Source organism: Pelmatolapia mariae, linkage group LG14 (assembly GCF_036321145.2).
Source record: "Pelmatolapia mariae isolate MD_Pm_ZW linkage group LG14, Pm_UMD_F_2, whole genome shotgun sequence".
NCBI lineage: Eukaryota > Metazoa > Chordata > Actinopteri > Cichliformes > Cichlidae > Pelmatolapia > Pelmatolapia mariae.
Genome location: NC_086239.1, coordinates 4,646,973 through 4,664,787, shown reverse-complemented (window position 1 = coordinate 4,664,787; position 17,815 = coordinate 4,646,973). Strand labels below are relative to the sequence as shown.

At 38.3% G+C, this 17,815-nt stretch overlaps 1 protein-coding gene across 3 annotated transcripts in view; it reads left to right on the top strand.

Moving 5' to 3' along the window:
* Positions 1–15,603, top strand: part of nf1a (neurofibromin 1a) — a 127,124-nt gene extending 111,521 nt beyond the window's left edge. For all 3 annotated transcript variants that reach the window (XM_063494311.1, XM_063494312.1, XM_063494310.1), the window contains 11 exons: positions 556–682; positions 1,025–1,156; positions 1,436–1,571; positions 3,829–3,986; positions 4,182–4,304; positions 4,416–4,534; positions 4,620–4,720; positions 5,386–5,528; positions 5,760–5,806; positions 8,231–8,447; positions 10,204–15,603. In XM_063494311.1, the coding sequence (XP_063350381.1) occupies positions 556–682; positions 1,025–1,156; positions 1,436–1,571; positions 3,829–3,986; positions 4,182–4,304; positions 4,416–4,534; positions 4,620–4,720; positions 5,386–5,528; positions 5,760–5,806; positions 8,231–8,447; positions 10,204–10,346 (1,446 nt within the window). In that variant the 3' untranslated portion in view covers positions 10,347–15,603. The remainder of the gene's footprint in view (positions 1–555; positions 683–1,024; positions 1,157–1,435; positions 1,572–3,828; positions 3,987–4,181; positions 4,305–4,415; positions 4,535–4,619; positions 4,721–5,385; positions 5,529–5,759; positions 5,807–8,230; positions 8,448–10,203) is intronic.
* Positions 15,604–17,815: the final 2,212 nt, after the last annotated feature.

The following is a 17,815-nucleotide window of genomic DNA, read 5'->3' as shown; positions in this document are numbered from 1 at the left end:
AAAAACATTATTTACTGCTTTTTCATTCCTGCAGTTCTATATTGTTTGAATTAAAGACCATCCATCGGGTGACAATCTACTTTTTGCTTTGTATATGTATAATTTAGTTTGTAACAATGCCCAGGAACATTGTTTATGTGAATATGGCTAATAACTTCAGCTCATCCACTGTAGGCAGGCTTTCACTTTAGAAAAGTGGGTAGTGGTGATGGTAAGTAACCAGATGACTGCAGTGTTTCTCAGGTTTCCGTCTGTGATCAGGTTATTGAAGTGAACGTAAACACACTCATTTATAAGACAGTCAGACTATTGTCTGGCACTGCACATCACCCATTACTTGTAGAACTTCTGTGACAGGAGCTAAAAAACTGATTGGTCTTTTTTGTATGTTAAATGTCTTCAAGAATCTAATAAAGAGATATTTGATTCAGTATTTAGCACTAGACTTCCATCATGTAGCCAAAAGTAACACCTGTGTGCAGGAAATATATTGTGGCCATACATCGACATGGCCATTGATAAGGAGTTTTTTTTAACATATAATTTGTCCTCCAGAGTCCAGAAGAAGTATTCATGGAGATCAGGCGTCCTTTAGAATGGCACTGTAAGCAGATGGATCACTTTGTCGGCCTCAACTTTAGCGCCAACTTTAACTTTGCACTGGTGGGCCACCTACTCAAAGGTAAACTGGTGTGTCATGATTCTAAACACTTGTTTATAGATATTTAGTCTGCAAAAACACAGTTAAACAGACACACAAATCTGCTGTCAGTGTGATTTTAGAAATGAAGCTTCAGAATATGTACATAGGAAGTGCTATGTCTAAAAATGGCTGTCTGCATTTAACTACAGTATCTAAGAAAGGAAGTCACACAGCGTGACTGTGAAAAGCAACGCGTTTTATTATGTGTGTGGGTTTGTCCCCCCTCAGCACTATATTTTGTTTGATTGTTTTTGTACACAATGACATTTCCATTGCCGTCTGTCTTTCTGTTTCTCAGCATGTTTTATACATGTCTTTCAGGCTACAGGCACCCATCAGCCACCACAGTTGCAAGGACAGTGAGAATCCTTCACACACTGTTGGCTCTCATCAGCAAGCATCTGAAATGTGACAAGTTTGAGGTCAACACCCAGAGTGTGGCCTATCTGGCTGGTACATAAGATGTTCAGTGTCATTTTACTGTATACTATTTCTTCTGGTCATTTTCAGCACTTTCACACATTTGAAATAGCTTTCATTTGCTGGATATTTGAGGTCATCATGTGATGAAGTTGAGGAACTTGGGTAGTGTTTGCTAACTCAGATATCAGAGGATCTTAACATTAATATTGAACCAATGTCTGAGCTGTTAACCCTTCTTAGTTGAAGTGGTTTGGGTGTGCCCTTCTAACAGCTATGATATCGTAACTAACATTTTGTTGTTTTGTGTAGCACTACTCACTGTATCTGAGGAGGTCCGAAGTCGCTGCAGCCTCAAACACAGGAAGTCACTATTAATTTCTGACCTCTCCATGGACCCAGTTCCTATGGACACCTTCTCAAGTCATATGACTGATCCTACGTGCAGGTGAGCTCATTAAAAGACAATAAAAACTAAGGACAACAAACTACGGTTGTCCTTAGTCTGCTCACTGATGCTTCTGTTTTCAATAGTATTCTACTTGTGCTACACCAAATGTGTGTAGAGATGCTTGGCCTCCTTAAAACTGATGATGAATAAATAAATAAATACTTTAATAAGACAATTTGAAACAATAGTTTTACTAATAATGTATAGATTATTATAAAATGCTGTAAATTGCCCGCTGTGAACCTCCTGTATTTTTTGTTCATTTATTTTTTAAACTTTTCTTCTGTGCTCTGCACATCTCTGTCAAATCACTACAGTAATTTTAAAGCCAAAAATAAACTTTTACAGACAGGTAAGCCCGTGAAGGCCAGTGACTTCTAAATTCTGTCCCAAATATCACTTGCTATGGCTGGCTATAATTTTAACACACATGCACAGTTCTCTGTGGAGGAATCATTGGCAGAAAGTATTTATAGAACACTGTGTAAAGACAATCATCTTCTTTGCATGTTCCCCAACTCGATGACAATGTTAAAATGAGGGATTCTTGCTTTTCATATTTTAATGCTTGTTGTTCAGCTGCTGCACTTCATTTGTATTACATTAAAACTATCGTCACCTCTTAATGATGAAATAAGAGCCTTCCTTCTTCAAACAAGTAGCAACCTATGTCTGTCTGTGAAATATGCAGAAGTCATTTGTTTAGTTTTTTTTAGGTCTGCTCATACAAAGAAAACAGTTTTCAGTGAATAGATGCCTTCATGAAAACTCCGACATCAGAAAATCACAATTGTCAGTTTCAACTAAAACCAACAATTTGTTTCAACAAAATCTGAATTTTGAGCAGAAAAAAACTTAAATTTATATTAGTTATATTAATATTGTAAAAGAACCCACCCATCACTTTACTCACACTCTAGATCTTGTTTTAACATGCGGCAAAAAAACCCCTGAACATTTAACAGTGTTTCCTGAAAACCCTCTTTTGTCTGATCATTTCCTGATTTAAATTTACAATAGTTGGTTACACAGCAGTGGGGAGTAGGTTTCTTCACAGTAGATGTCTTTCTGAAAGCGCTGTAACTAAGTTTAAGAATATAATCCACCCACTGTTATCATCTTCAATTTATAAGAAAGCCCTCCGTAAACCTCGAACATCTTACTATTCGTCACTGATTGAAGAAAATAAGAACAACCCCTAGGTTTCTCTTCAGCACTGTAGCCAGGCTGACAAAAAGTCAGAGCTCTGTTGAGCCAACCATTACTTTAACGTTAACTAGTAATGACTTCATGATTTCACAAATAAAATTTTAACCATTAGAGAAAAAATGACCCATAATCATCTCTCAGATGTAACATTATCTCTGTGCTTGTCTTGCTAGACCTCCGTGCGGCGTTCAATGTTGACCATAATATTCTATTAGAACAATTAGAGTAAGCTGTAGGTATTACAGGTACTGTGCTGCAGTGGTTTGTATCATGTCTATCTAATAGACTCCAGTTTGTTGTAAGTGGAGAGTCTTCTTCACACACTAAGGTTAATTATGGAGTTCCACAGGGTTCATTGCTAGGACCAGTTCTGTTTACATTATACATGCTTCCCTTAGGCAGTATCAATATGATGTCAATGTGGGTTTTAAAGTGCAATCCAGAATCTAAAATGTCTACAAAACCTTTAACTGGTGGTTATACCCCTTTCAGCCAGTGTCCCTAACACACATTTCAGTTTAGGGCCAGTTAAAATTATTTCAATTTTTTTTAATTAAGGCTTAAAAGGTTTGCAGTAACTGATTTGTTAATGTCAGTTAAACACAATGTTAGAGACTTCAGGACAGGTCATATTGCAGGGTACACTAAATCTGAGAAACTGAGTTATGACAGTAGGTTTAACAGCTTGACAACACTCGATTGGATTTTGTTCTCCATTTTATCCATCTACTTTTCTTTTTTGTGTGCGTGTGTGTGTGCGTGTGCGTGTGTGTGTGTGTGTGTTGTCGGTGTTGTTTGGGGGTTTTTTCTCCCATCATGGCACGGATATGTTTTTTGATTGCGGCATCATTTCATGCTCTATTCCTGTAAGTATTAGTTAGTAGTCCAATGTTTAGTTTCATGACCAAAGATAGAACCACAGTTCTGTTTGGTTAGTTATCTGTCATTAGGGACAGTTGTCAACCTTCCTCCATTGTGAAATTTCTAGGTTAAAAATGAGTTTGTAACCTACTTGCTAACAATTGTTCTGTTACTGTCCTCTCAGAACTTTGAATGAGACTCAGCCGTGGACATCACCTCAGGTTTCAGAGCGCTACCTTTCAGCTCATTATCCAACAATGGGCCAGATTAGCCCTCGAACACGCAAGTCGATGAGCCTCGACATGGGTCAGCCTTCACAGGCCAACACCAAGAAGCTCTTGGGTATGTCCAATCCCTCAGTTTTTTGTTACATCTGTCAGTCTTTCCTTAGAAGGACCCCCCCGAATATCTGTGTTAAATCTCCAGATTTCAAGTCGTGTGTGTGTGTGTGTGTGTGTGTGTGTGTGTGTGTGTGTGTGTGTGTGCGTGTGTGTGCGTGTGTGTGCGTGTGTGTGTGCGTGTGTGTGTGTTGGCTAGGCACCCGGAAGAGCTTTGATCATCTCATATCAGACTCCAAAGCACCAAAGAGATCAGAAATGGAGTCAGGCATGACTACCCCTCCAAAGATGAGGCGTGTAGCAGAGAACGACTATGAGATAGGTGAGCCTATAGCACAAGGTATTGATCCTAGCACATCCTTCTATGTTTGATATGATTCTGAAGTTTGTTCAAGGACATATTCTATTTGATACCTGATTGTTGTAATTACAGAGACACCGAGAATTGGAAACTCTCACCTTCGCAAGGTGTCTGTATCAGAGTCCAATGTTCTGCTGGACGAGGAGGTGCTTACCGACCCAAAGATCCAGGCTCTGCTGCTCACTGTGCTGGTGAGGACACACACCATACAGCTTACTTTATATGCTGTTACTTTTCAGCTCATGTTCACTTTTCACTCTTGTTGTTGTTTTTCAGGCCACCCAGGTCAAATACACCACTGATGACTTTGACCAGCGGATTCTGTATGAGTATTTAGCTGAAGCTAGTGTTGTCTTCCCAAAGGTTTTTCCAGTTGTGTAAGTAATGAACATGTTGTCTAGTCCTGGTTATCTTGAAGTTTACTTTTTTCTTTTTTTTTGTCTGACCTGAAAATTTTGACCTTTGAATTTTTCAGATATTTTTTGAGTATAAAGGTAAAGTCTTCATGGTTATAACTGGGACCCAATATAAGCAGACAGGATCAAATGGCTGCTGCCAGTCTTCTGTTCTTGTTCAGATTAGGTGAAATTATCCTGGGATCTTTTTGGACAATGGTTGATTTTCTGTAGTGGTAGGCCAGACTTCATTTTGCTCTTAGATAGGGAAGCTTTCCAATCCAATACTTTGCCAATCCACCCCCAGACTCATTAAAGAGCCATGGTTCCATATAGGAGGCAGCTTGCTCAGTCTTTTATCTGAATGGTTATCAGCGCCTTCTAACCAATATTTTCAGTTAAAATGTTAGTTTTAACAAACATATCCTACATCAGAACAGACGAACTCTGCTATAGGTGTTTGCTTTACTAAGATTTTATAATACTGGAAGTTTTTTCTCATTTTTACACTCTTTGTGGTAATTGTCAGTGAAAATGTACCTCGATACTTTCAATTACCAGTAAAACCCTTGAGCTTTTAAAAAGGCTAACTTGTATAACCACATAACCATGTGCCCCAATATTGTTTTCTCTGTTCACCCTCTCAGCCACAATCTACTGGACTCCAAGATCAACACTGTGCTATCCATGTGCCAGGATATCAATCTCCTGAACCCTGTCCATGGCATTGTCCAGAGTGTGGTGTACCATGAGGAGTCACCCCCCCAGTACCAACCTTCCTATTTACAAAGTAAATTGATTTACAAGCTCTACATGCCAACCTTCCTAGTTTTGCACTTAGTTATGTCACCTGATGCTGACAGGTACTGAAAATGGATAGAAGCTTGTAGATATTTATTCACTGAGTTGTCTTCCCCTGTACTTAGAAGCTTAAGAAAAAAGAAGACAATTGGACTTCTTTAACTTTATGAGGATGTTTCACTACTTCCATTCCCTTCTCTTCCTTTCTCTCAATTCACAGGCTTTGGCTTTAATGGACTTTGGAGGTTTGCTGGACCCTTCTCTAAGGTACAAATAACATTTTCCTCCTGTCAATTAGTTATTTTCACTTGGGCAGCTTCAGCTGCCTTGCAGTAGAATTTCAGCTTACTAAGGAAGTACACAGCAGATATACAACCAGGTTGTCAATTGGTGTGTTGAAATATGAAGCATCAACTCTTGGAAGCACATACATAAATACCAAGCAGTAGCAGAGAGGCTGAAAATTATCTGTGGTCTGCTTTCAAGTTGATATTGGATTATGCCGCTTCGGAAAACTAGCAAAACCCAAAACTCAATAATACTCCTGAATTGCATTGACAATGTTGACTAAATGACTAATTGACTGAATATTTATTTATTTTCTTACTTTTTTTAATTTTATTTTTAAACAATGTTGCCCATTTTGATATATTGATATTGAATGGTTCAGCATGGAATCCTAATGTTTACACTTCTACTTTTTTCTGAGGGTGATTGGAGTGTTTTTTTAGTTTTGACATACCAGTTTAAGTCCTGGGAGAGCATATCCTTACAAAACTTAAGTTTATACAGAAAGATGTTCAGGGGCAGTATGAATGTTCTACCTCTATCTAACAGACACGCACTCTATCACTCACAAACACACACAGAAAGTGTTTTATTGTCCTTCTCCATCAATTTCTTCCATATTTACTGCATAACATTTTTGAAATGTTTCAGTCGGGTTTCAGGGCCCACAACAGAATCTGCCCTGCTAAAAGTATACAATGATCTGCTCCTGTCAGTTTACTCTGGGGACTGTACCATCCTCCTCCTCAACCTGCACTTTAGTGCTGGTATCAGCTGCAGAGAACTACACTGGTTCAGTTCAGTTTTATTTTGCTATACAGGACCAATCACAACAACAGTTGCCTCAGGGCGCTTTACCTCATACCTGAAAAATAAAACTTTCTCTGTCATCATTGGAAATTATTCTTCAACAGCAACACTTTGCTGTGTACCTCAGGTTCCATCTTATCACTTGTGTAGAAAGAGCATAGAAAAAAGTGCTTGTGCAAATGGGTGTGAATGAGTTGTTTAAAGCGATATATAAGAACCAGTCCATTTACCATTTACAAACAAACCAGAGTTCAATTTAAATGAACTAAACACATCAGGTGTGAAAGCACCTTTAAACTCAGAGGGGACCGGACGTTTGCTGTGGTTGGTCAAATCTGCTCTCTCAATTAAGTCTTTTAAAACTAGACTTAAAACTTATTTTTAGTCACTGGTATTTGAGTTTATCCGAGTCTTTCTGCTCATTGCATCTCCTGTGCCTTTTTTGGGGCATGACTGTGTATGTTTTGCACCCCCAAATATCATTAGTTTCTTATTTATTTCTGTGTTCTCTTGTTTTTTTCCCCATTCTTCTTTTAATACAGCACTTAAGTTTAAAGAACTCTATGCAGTCCTGTATAAGTGTACTGTTACTCCTTCCAAAAGAATTCAGAGTGTGAGTAGCAGCCAGGTGCTGCTAATAAAATGTACTTGATAAACCAATCATCAGCAAGTGTCAGCACCTTTAGAAATCCAGTTTTGGCATTATTATTTATTAGTGGAAAGACTCAAACAGTTGCCAATCTTAATTTGAGAAAACTCATCCCGATGACTCAAACCATGCAATGGTTTGCACTTAGTGAAACTGCAAAATACCCAAAGGCAGGCAGCATGTTAAATGTTTATGACAGTACAAGCAAAGAAAGACTCCAGTGTGGCTTGGTTTGGAGGGATTTCCAGAAGAAAGCCTTTTGTCTCTAAAATGAACATTGCAGCACAGATTAGGTTTGTAAAGATACATCAGAGCAAACCACAAGACTTCTGGAACCATTTTCTTTGAATAAACAAGAACAAATTGGAGATGTTTGTCATTAATTACAGCATCTGGCCACCTTGTTGACCATCAACTCCTCTGTATATCAAAGTATTCTAGAGTCAAAGGGCCAACTGTCTGACAGTTAAAACTTGATAAAAACTGGGTCATGTCACAAAAATAATCTTCAGCACACCAGGAAATCTGCAACAGAAAGGTTGAAGAAAGAGAATTTGTTGTTGTTGAAAGCCCAGAGTCCAGCAAGTATTCAAAATAAAAAGTGTCTATGGGAGGCAATCAAATGTCTAAATTAAGAAAACCTCTCATGCACACAGCAGTTTTCTCAACACCACCAACAGTTTGTTTTCATGAAGCAATTAGTAAAGTAATGTTAAATAATTTTAATTATAACCAGTGAAACAGAGAATGTTACCATCCCATCTGAAAAATCCACCTGATAAAGTGTTGACACGGGCCAGATTTTTATGCTATTTTGGCATTTGGTTGCAGTTGTTATGCAGACATCATTGGGTTTCACTGACTGAAGATGAACCTAGTCTGTGCTGCTGTTAGACCTTATTAACTGACTCTGACATTGCTCATTGTGTTTGTTGTTTGTGCAGCAAACCCAGATTCCAGACTACGCTGAGCTGATTGTCAAGTTCTTGGAGGCATTGATTGACAGCTACCTGCCAGCAGCTGACGAGGAACGAGGGGAGGAGCAACTGAGGACACCTACTTCCCCCTACCCTCCTACCAGCCAGAGCCAGCTTAGCATCACTGCCAACCTCAACCTGTCAAACTCGATGACCTCACTGGCCACTTCACAGCACTCACCAGGTGTCCATCTCTCTCTACAACAAAAAGCATACAGTCACTCTAACTCTCTGTATTAAAGCTTCCTGTTTTTTCACCTTGTCTACATGTTTTACTTCATCATCTAGTTGAAATCAAATCAAAATTTTCTCATCCAAGTCACAGTCCAGAGAGAAAGCTGGTCACATTCTTGTCCTACGTTACCTCCTTTTGTTTGAAAAGAAATTTATTGTAAAGGGTTAAATATTTTCCAGGAAATTTTCTTCATCATGAATCATCTCGAGGGGGTTAGATGCTGAGAATTATTTTTTGGGACTAGAATTACTGCTTACACAAAGAGAAGACTTTCACATAGAGTGCTTGCTCATAGTTATAAATTAACCTTATTAACAGGTGGATTTTCATAAATGTCACAGATGGCGGACATGATGAGTAGTGTTATCTCATGTCAGTCATCTGTCTGTGTCTTGTGTTACAGACAATAAAACCAAAAAAGTTAATCTGTTAGTGATTAATCATCAAAGAAGATTCACAGAAACATAAAGAGAACGGTTCATGTTACTTGAAGTTAGACTAAAAACATCTTTTTAAAGGAAAGTAGTCAGTGATGGGAGAGGTGATGTTTTAGATGTTCTAACTTGCACGACATGATCACTCCTGCGATCAAAGAGATCTCAATAAAGTCTCTGACGCAGTACTCACATCTACCAAACCTCCCACTACACTGGCAGCCCTGATGAAGCGTGGTTAAAAATACTAAATTTGCACTGTTTCCCTTTTCACCTTTATCTCTAGAACCAGGCTACAGTAACATCAGCAGCTCGTCTATTTAAGAATAGACGAGCTGCTGCAAATTCATAATAAGCGGGCGGTTCCGTTTTTGCATGCTCAACCCAGGAAGCACCCTTAGCTTAAACAAGCACCCGCTGTGAGGTATGGTTTATAGCTATTTCCAGAACAGGTCTGCCTTGGGCCTTGTGTTGTGTGCAGGATGTAACAAAGAGCACCTTCAGACACTGTCCTGACCTGATTCTTCAACAGTTTGTTATGAGGTTGAAGGATATAATATAGACATTTTAAGACTACTAGGAAATTAACAGTGAGTGGCAGTTTACTTTATTTGTACAATGAATACATGTCACATATAAAAACAAAAATTCTGTTAAAATGCAACCCAGTATAGAAAGGAAAAGAAACTCAAAGAGCTTATTTGAAGTCTGTTTAATTAGACAAACAATATTATAAACAAGCTAAGAGATGTTTCTAGAAAAAAAACACATTTACAAACTCTGCAAGTCTCCATAGAACCTAACCAAAAAAATTACCATTCTTAAACTGTTAGCATCCATCCATAAATCCATGTATTGTAGCAGTCATAAGGCACAGGCTAAATAGAGAGACAGACAGTCATTTTCATTGACAATTTGCATCAACCTAAGATGCATGCCTTTGGACTGGGAGGAAGCCGAAATACCAGAGATAAAGTCCACACACTGAGACGACATGCAAGCTCCACACAGAATGGGCCCCTGGATGTAGATGCAGGACCGTCTTGCTGTGAGGTGACAGTGCTAACCGCTGCACCACGTCTTCTTCGCAATACCTTTCATTCATCAGAATTGTAAATGTTTTAATTAGATAATTTCCCAAGATTAGAAATATGTGGTTGGTCTCAATAACAATATGATCTAAAGAGATTTTAAGAAAAATGAAATGGTCGAGAAAACAATCCCAGACAAAGGGAATGCCTTTAAAGCCTGTCATCCCTGTGTTCCTCCAGGTGTAGATAAGGAGAATGTCCAGTTGTCCCCCAGCTCAGCTTTGTCCAGTGGAGGTCGTACTCGCCATGGTTCAGCCAGTCAGGTCCAGAAGCAGCGCAGTGCTGGCAGCTTCAAGAGACCCAGCATCAAGAAGATTGTCTGATCGACCAGAGAAGACAACTGCCCCGTCACACATATACTTTCTTTCTCCCTCTCTCCACCTGTCCCAGGCCTGCCAGGCCTCATGCTGCACTCCACATTTACTCTTTAGTTCCTCCTTCACGGTTGTTGCTTTGGCAGAACAGGTGATCGTGTGTTTCGTAACAAGGAGGAATATTAGCAAGGGCAAACTTGAATTCTGCTGCTTGATTTTTATTTATTTTATAATTTTTTTATCATTATAATTGTTTTCTTTCTTTCTTTTTTTCTCAAATCTTTAAATTTAGACAGTACATGGTGTCAGACAGGCTCCTTCTCTTCATAGGGACAGCGTTTGGAAACACTTTAACTGTCCTGCAGTGAGGGAAGCCACACTTTAAGTGGAAAAAACTGAAGGGAAAATGGTGTGAATGGATTTGGATGTCGACTGTGATGTGTCTCGGTTGGCACAGTCCAAACAGGAAGTCTCTGACTTCAGGCAAGTCCCTTGGCCTTCCTCCAGACTAAATATTCCAGTGTCAGTGAGATGGACCAAACGACAACAGTAATAGGTGATTGGGTGTGTCTGCGAGAAAAGACCTCTACTCTGGACATCTCAGCTCCCCTCTCCCAGTACTGTACATATGTTACATAGATTATGTATAACTAGTCCTTAGTTCTAATTTAGATGTGGATGTTTTCTCCATGGTGTGCCTTTGTCAGGGTTTTTCAATGTGTACAATTTGTAAAGTAAAATTAAAATCTTGCTGGGGACAAAGACCAGGTACTAATCTTGGAGGCGAGCCATCCATATCTTCACAAGTTCACCAAGCTATGTCACGACAGGCCTCCAATGATCATCAAATATACAATCATCAATATACCCTGCTGCCTGAAAATATTTATCTTGTACAAGTAGATCATAGTACACGAATCATCTATTTACTTTCCATAAACTGTCTTTCAACATGAAGATTGCAAAACACTAGAGAAAATGCATCTGTAAATAGCTGCGAGCTTTCGGGTTTGTTTGGTTTTTCTGTCCTCGTGTTTTTTGTTGATATTTTATTATGAACTGTATTTTTTTTAGCAGCATAGCGTTAAATTTGTTTACACATGGACCATGAAAATTGAGTAATAGGCAATAATCCTCAACTCTCAAACTTTGTCAACCTCTACCTTTTTTTTTTCCTTCACACAAACAGGAAGAACACATTACTGTCAGCGTGGTGCAATATGTGGCCAACTTCTGAGTTACTTGTTCAAATAGAGATTTAACTCATAGTGTGGACAGCGTGGTTTCTAGGTGTGTTTCATCTCGGCAGTCTGAGCTGGATCCTTGAAAGTCCAACCAGAAAGCAGCTTCGTCTGTTAGAGGAGTTGACTGTGCTCTTCTGTTTTTAAATCTGACTAAAGTCACCACTGTTCCCTTCTGTACGAAAGTGAAAATCAAAAAACTTGTCACTGTCATGCAGCCAGAGTCTTGCCTCCTACTTGGCTCATAAATGAGCCCGTAGCTCACGTCCTGAGCCTCTGCCGTTTTGAGCTTTCAGTGATCTTTGCTGTGCAATCATCATTTTCATAACAAAATTATTACTAAATATTAGCTTTACTCACAGAAACTCATTACCTTTATTATTCAGGATGATTTTCAAAATAAATGTATTTTATTGACAAACACTTTGTTTTATCAGCAAACATTACCAGTATTGAAATAATAATATTCGTGTTTACTTTTCATGTTCTTATAAACATTGATTTTGAAAATGAGCCTAAAACAGACTTTTTTTTTTAAAAAAAATTGTGATTATAGCCATCAGCTGCTTTTTCCCCAGATGTCTTTGCTAAGATGGAGTATTAAGTAATCGTCCAACTGCCCGGCCCTTAAAACCATGTCTGAATCCCATCTACTGGACAGAAACTGGTTCTGAATTATGTCAACAGTGTCAGAAGCACCTGTTTCCAAGATGTAGGTGTCATGTTATCTTTATATACGCCTAATAGCTCACAGCAGTACCAAAAAGTGTAAAATTAGACAATTTTCTACAAAAATACCCAAGAACACAAAACAATAGGTCACAGAGCAGGACAAAGCACTAAGACTGTGACTTATGGTTCATTTCTATAGCTCCTTTGACCTTTTCTGAGAACAAAATGTTTGATCAAAGAGGGTGACAAAGTGACTGACTATAGTGGCAACTGACAGTGCTTGACATTTACTTTATATGTAGCTGCCCACAAAAAAAAATCAGGTATTCAGAAAGAAATGGGCATCATACCTCGCTCCATTTGGTATGGTTTTCTAGCATTACTGAAAAATGGTGAAATAAAATGTGGTTTCGGTTTCAGTCCTTAAAAGTAATTCCAGAGCTCCCAGTCCGCATGATCATACAGATGACAGGTCTTCACTTGCAGAGACTGAGCAGATTCTTTGGGGGAAGTACGTGGTAGTAAATGCTTTTCATCTGTGTGGCTTTAGAACGGTCTACATAATAAGAATTGTGTTTCAGCTCATTTACTACATATCACGGGAACTGTGCATCACTGCTGACTGTTTTCAAAGCATGCTGTTGTGTTTTAGATGCTGTACTGCAGTTCTAACTTTCAGGGCAGCCTGCATGTGGTAATAGAAAGTGAGATAACAAAAAAATCTGCAGTACAACCCAACACGTCTCTACGTGCAATGGTGTCAAAGTATAAGAAACCGGAATGGTTTACTTTTACACTCACACTGTTCCACTCACTACATATGTTGGTCACAATACTCCAAAAATTGTTCACAATTAAAATTAAATCATTAAAAATTATTGGCTCTTTCATTATTGGGTTTTTTAAACTGCCAGTCATTGCTATCATTATTGTCTTTCCATTATTATTATTACTCTTCACAATAACAATAAACCTCTGACAACACAAGCAGTCACGACGGTCAGTATAGATTACTTAACCTGCCTTGCAGGCTGATCTGGATGTTGGAATCTGTAGCTGTTTTGAGAAAATTACTTGCTTTGGAAGTGATCACAAAATTTGTAGTGATACTGTGTCCTGGACCTGTGCAGTTAGTCAAAACACTTTAATCTATGCATAAAAAGAGTTGAGTATTGTTGAACAACTAAGAATTTATTTTAAACATATTTTTTAAAGATTAATGTCATTTGTTGATACATCTGTGAATCGGTCGCAACAGATTTCTTTCCTTGTCTTGTAGTGGTCTGACAGGATGTTATTTTCTACTGTGCATGTAGCTCTTTCAGTCAGTATATCATGAGACTTGTCATAAAGGAGATAGAGAAATACTTTAATGAAGGATGTTTAGTTAAATAAATGAACACATGAAACGTGACTTCTTATGTTGGCCTCCATGAGGCCATCGCTAACAGATTTTCTTGTATAAAATCAAAGAGTCAAAATCAAACAAGAAATATGTATTGCTGAAGTCCTAACATTGTTTTAAAGTACAAGAAGTTAATAAATGCCCAAAGAGTTCCATTGATGTACAATCTGAAAGGGCCTGGAGGAAAAAAACATTTCTGAATGTTCCAGTGGGCTTCAGTCTTGCAGCTTTCTGGTCAGAGTGCTGAAAATGCAGGTAATTCTGGACACTTGACAGTTCTTCTATGTCAACTTCAGGCTACACAATTTGTCCATCTGAAATACTCATTCTGTCAGAATAGATGGTAATAGAGACCAAAATGTTTTGCCTTAATTTGACAGAGATGTATAATTGGATCCATCAGTATTGCTTCCTGACGAATCGTAGCATGGTGCCTTTCATGATTTGTGAGATGTCATTAGGATGGATTTAAAAGGAAGTGGCTGCTGGGAACAAGAAAAGTGTTGTCTGACACTAGCTCCCTCATCCACTTTTCTCATTTCCAGTGTGTAAATCCTCTCCTATAGTCTTAGCCCCTTACACCCAAAACATGAGTGGTGGCGGCGCAAATGCAAGGAGAAATGAGTCACCACAGCACCTATCTACAATGAACATGAACGTCAGTGTTTATAAAAAAAATTCACACTGACGTGACGAGAATGTATGGATGCAATTTTTTATACACTAGATGTGTATAGGTAAATCACGCCATCATTCATCTGAGAACTACAACTTTCATGCAGAGATGGATTTCCAGGTCACAGGCAGATGTGAAACTAGAGACTGTCAAAGATGGGCTGTTAGTGCACTCTGTATTACTGTTGGTTGTAGAAGTTGTATTATGAGGTAAAAAAATAAGGTAACCATTCTGTCAGATTGATTGTCATCCAATGTGAATTTAATAATGGGAATTTAAAAAAACAAAAAAACCATCAAATGTGATGTCATGTAATATTTTGTCTCTAATCCTGGCATTAGAAAGTGTTGGTGGTATGACTCACAGCTGTATAACTGCTAAAAAAAAAAAAAAAGCCCTTCCTATAATTTGAAGCATCTCCAGACCTCGAAGCTACTGATGATACTGAACAGATACCACGAGTGTGATGTGTCAAAATCTTATTTCACATCAGATTTTCCAAAATATTCTTTTCTAGAGCCACACTGCAGTCACTGAGATTATCCATTCTCCTTATGTAACTAGGCCTACTTGAAGATCAAAATGCAGCATCAAGTTTTCGCTCTTCTTTTTCTTTTGACCCTTCAATTTGTTAAAACTCAATGAGAAACTCATGAGATGTGGATCATACAGTCGGTGCAAATGATGCTGTTAAGGGACATATTTCTTTAGAGTTCAGTGTCAGAATTGCATTGAAACATCTCACGAGTAAGTCTGCTCACCACTCCTCACAAGTCAACTGTTGTTAAAGATATACTACAGAACTATGTCCACAGCCATCCGGTCAAAGAATCAGCTACTATACCTTTAACCAAACACAATCAGGAAACATCTGAAGGTCAGCTGTATTTGAGGAACATGGCAACAGGTTTCCATTATTTCCAGGTTTTAGTTTGACTTGTGTGAATGAAACTATTAAAAATATATATCCATAACCTCTGACACAAGTGGTTAACTTGCACTAATTTAAAAATGGTCATGGGTTTGTAAAGATGAAAAACCTCAAAATGCGGCATGTTTTATTTGATGTTATGCAAAATTCAATGTCTGTAGAGTATTAGCCGGAGTTTTGTTTTTAATGCAGTATGTGTGGAATTGTAAATACTTTGTGTACAATTTGAGATGGTATATTTACTATACTGTACATACGTGTGACATTGTATCATTTTGTTTTTGTAAAACAGTTAGTTTCTGTATAATAATAAACAAATTTAACTACTCCAGTGTTAGTAATAAAATGGTTTACTCTTCAAAATTATGAATTTGTGTGACATTTTTAGTAAATACATCTTGGCAACAATGTAAAATTAAGTTTCTAAAAAAAAAAGTGCTCGTAGGTCTGTTTCAGGTGAATATCTCATATCTTCATACTATCTTCTGCAGCATAGGTCCACCTACAAGGATGGAGTCAAAGTTCCTACAAACATACACTAAATGATGTAGACAGTGGACTACAGGCAATCTATAAATGATATGAAGATTGTTGTTCAGATTTAACTGAGTTGTGACACCAAAATCTTTGGTATGAAACATACCTTTTTTCTTTTGTGAATTACACTTGGTCATTATAAATAAAGATGCCGGAGAATATATATATTACTTATTTTATCTTCATCGTCAAAGTAATTCAGTTATGTTTTTCCATATATCCACTGGCACAGACAATAAGACGATATTATTAGCCAATTCAATCTATTTTTATAAATTGTAAAAACAACAACAACAACAAAAAAAAAAACATCAATACAAAATCAGAGCATAATTTCGTTTCTTTTACAGTTCTGTTTCCAAATTTGTAATTTAATATTTTAATACTTCTGGTCTTCACTATAAATTTGGTACCTAAAACAGATTACTAATTTATGCCTGTCTGCTATAAACCAGCATACAACTGATTTCTTGTGTTTGTGAAGTTACATTTCATTAATTGTAAAACCAAAAATAAAATGAGTCAGTTGGTTAAAATATAAAGCTGACCAGAGGCATCTACTACAAAGCAGGATTTTGGCTGGTCCAGGTAACTTCAGGGTTAACCCTGGGACGACCCACACCTCTGGAGCAATCATTTCTTAAGCCCTCAGATGAAGTAAGCCAGGTCAGCCAGCTATTGCTGTCCTCTCTCTCTTGCAGTCATCCTGTGTGATGATTGATGGGTCCATGTTGTCCCCACTAGCTCTGTGGAGGATATAGGGGTCCCCTCTCCTTGTGTTTCTTCACTCTGGTAATCAAGATGAGCTACCCCCCCCCCCCACACTCCTGAGAAGGCTTCCTTTTTTAAAGGTGGTCAATTCTCCCTCTGGTGTACTTTTCCCTCCTTCCACTCCTGGCAGCTTGGTGGGACAGGCAACTTTACCTCCTGGTTTTGTTACCTTAATTTGATGCTCAAGCTGAAGCCCTCTTGTCTTCTAAGCTGCATATTCTCCTTGTAGCATTGCTTTCACCTCAGCCTGATGTACCTTCTCTTGGCTGTAGCTGATTTCTGTTGCCTTTTTGGGTCTTACTTCTTAGAAGGGTCTCTAATACTGGGCTGTTTGGGTGTTAAAAGTTAGTTAGTTACACGCCCAGGAATGCCAAGATCTTCTCATGCCTGTGGAGTTTGGTAGAGATTGGATGAGATTTCTTTAAGTTATAGCAATTACGAGCTTCATGTGAAAATATTGAAATTTGCCAAAGCTGCCAGTTTCACACCCTTTAACAAAAACTCATAGTTTTTAATGTAACCCAAGACCAACTGTTCCCACTAGGTGGCGCTTTGACCATTGTCAAATATGGCAGATGAAATGTGTTCAGGGTCAAAGCCTTATCACATATGAAAAATTTGGTCCAGACTGGACAATGCATGTGTGGGTGACAGCATATTAAAATTCCATAGCAAATGATCAAAATTCGCTGTGGTGCCACGGAAACCCCCTTTGAAGAAAACTCAAAAGCTCTGCAGTTTAATATGGCCCAGGTCTGTAGTTTAGACTGACCAAATATGAAGTTGATCCGATAAAATCCCTAGGAGTTTGCAAAAGTACAACAAAATTTGCAAAATCAAAAGTTTCAACCAAAAATATCGCAGTTTTATGAGTTTTTGAGCATGTTAAAAAGACCATTTTTGGGGAAAATAATAGTAACTAGAAAGCGAAAATTTCAGAAGAAATTTTAAGTGTGCCTATGCCGCTGCTAATCAGTGTAGTTTGCCATTCATAAAGCTACAGAGAGCAAAACTCAGCAGAGCAGCCATTCTCCACCATGAACAATGGTAAAAACAAACACCGCTCGCGCCTCACAGATGACAGCTTACAGTTTTGGGTAAAGATGAAGTAACTTCGTACAGCCCCGATTTGCAGACGCTGTGCACAGAGGTTGATGAGCAGAAGTCCCATTGTACCACGGCAGACCTGACAATGTTTGCATGAACACGCTTTGAAGCATTACGTTATGGACCACTTTTCACACA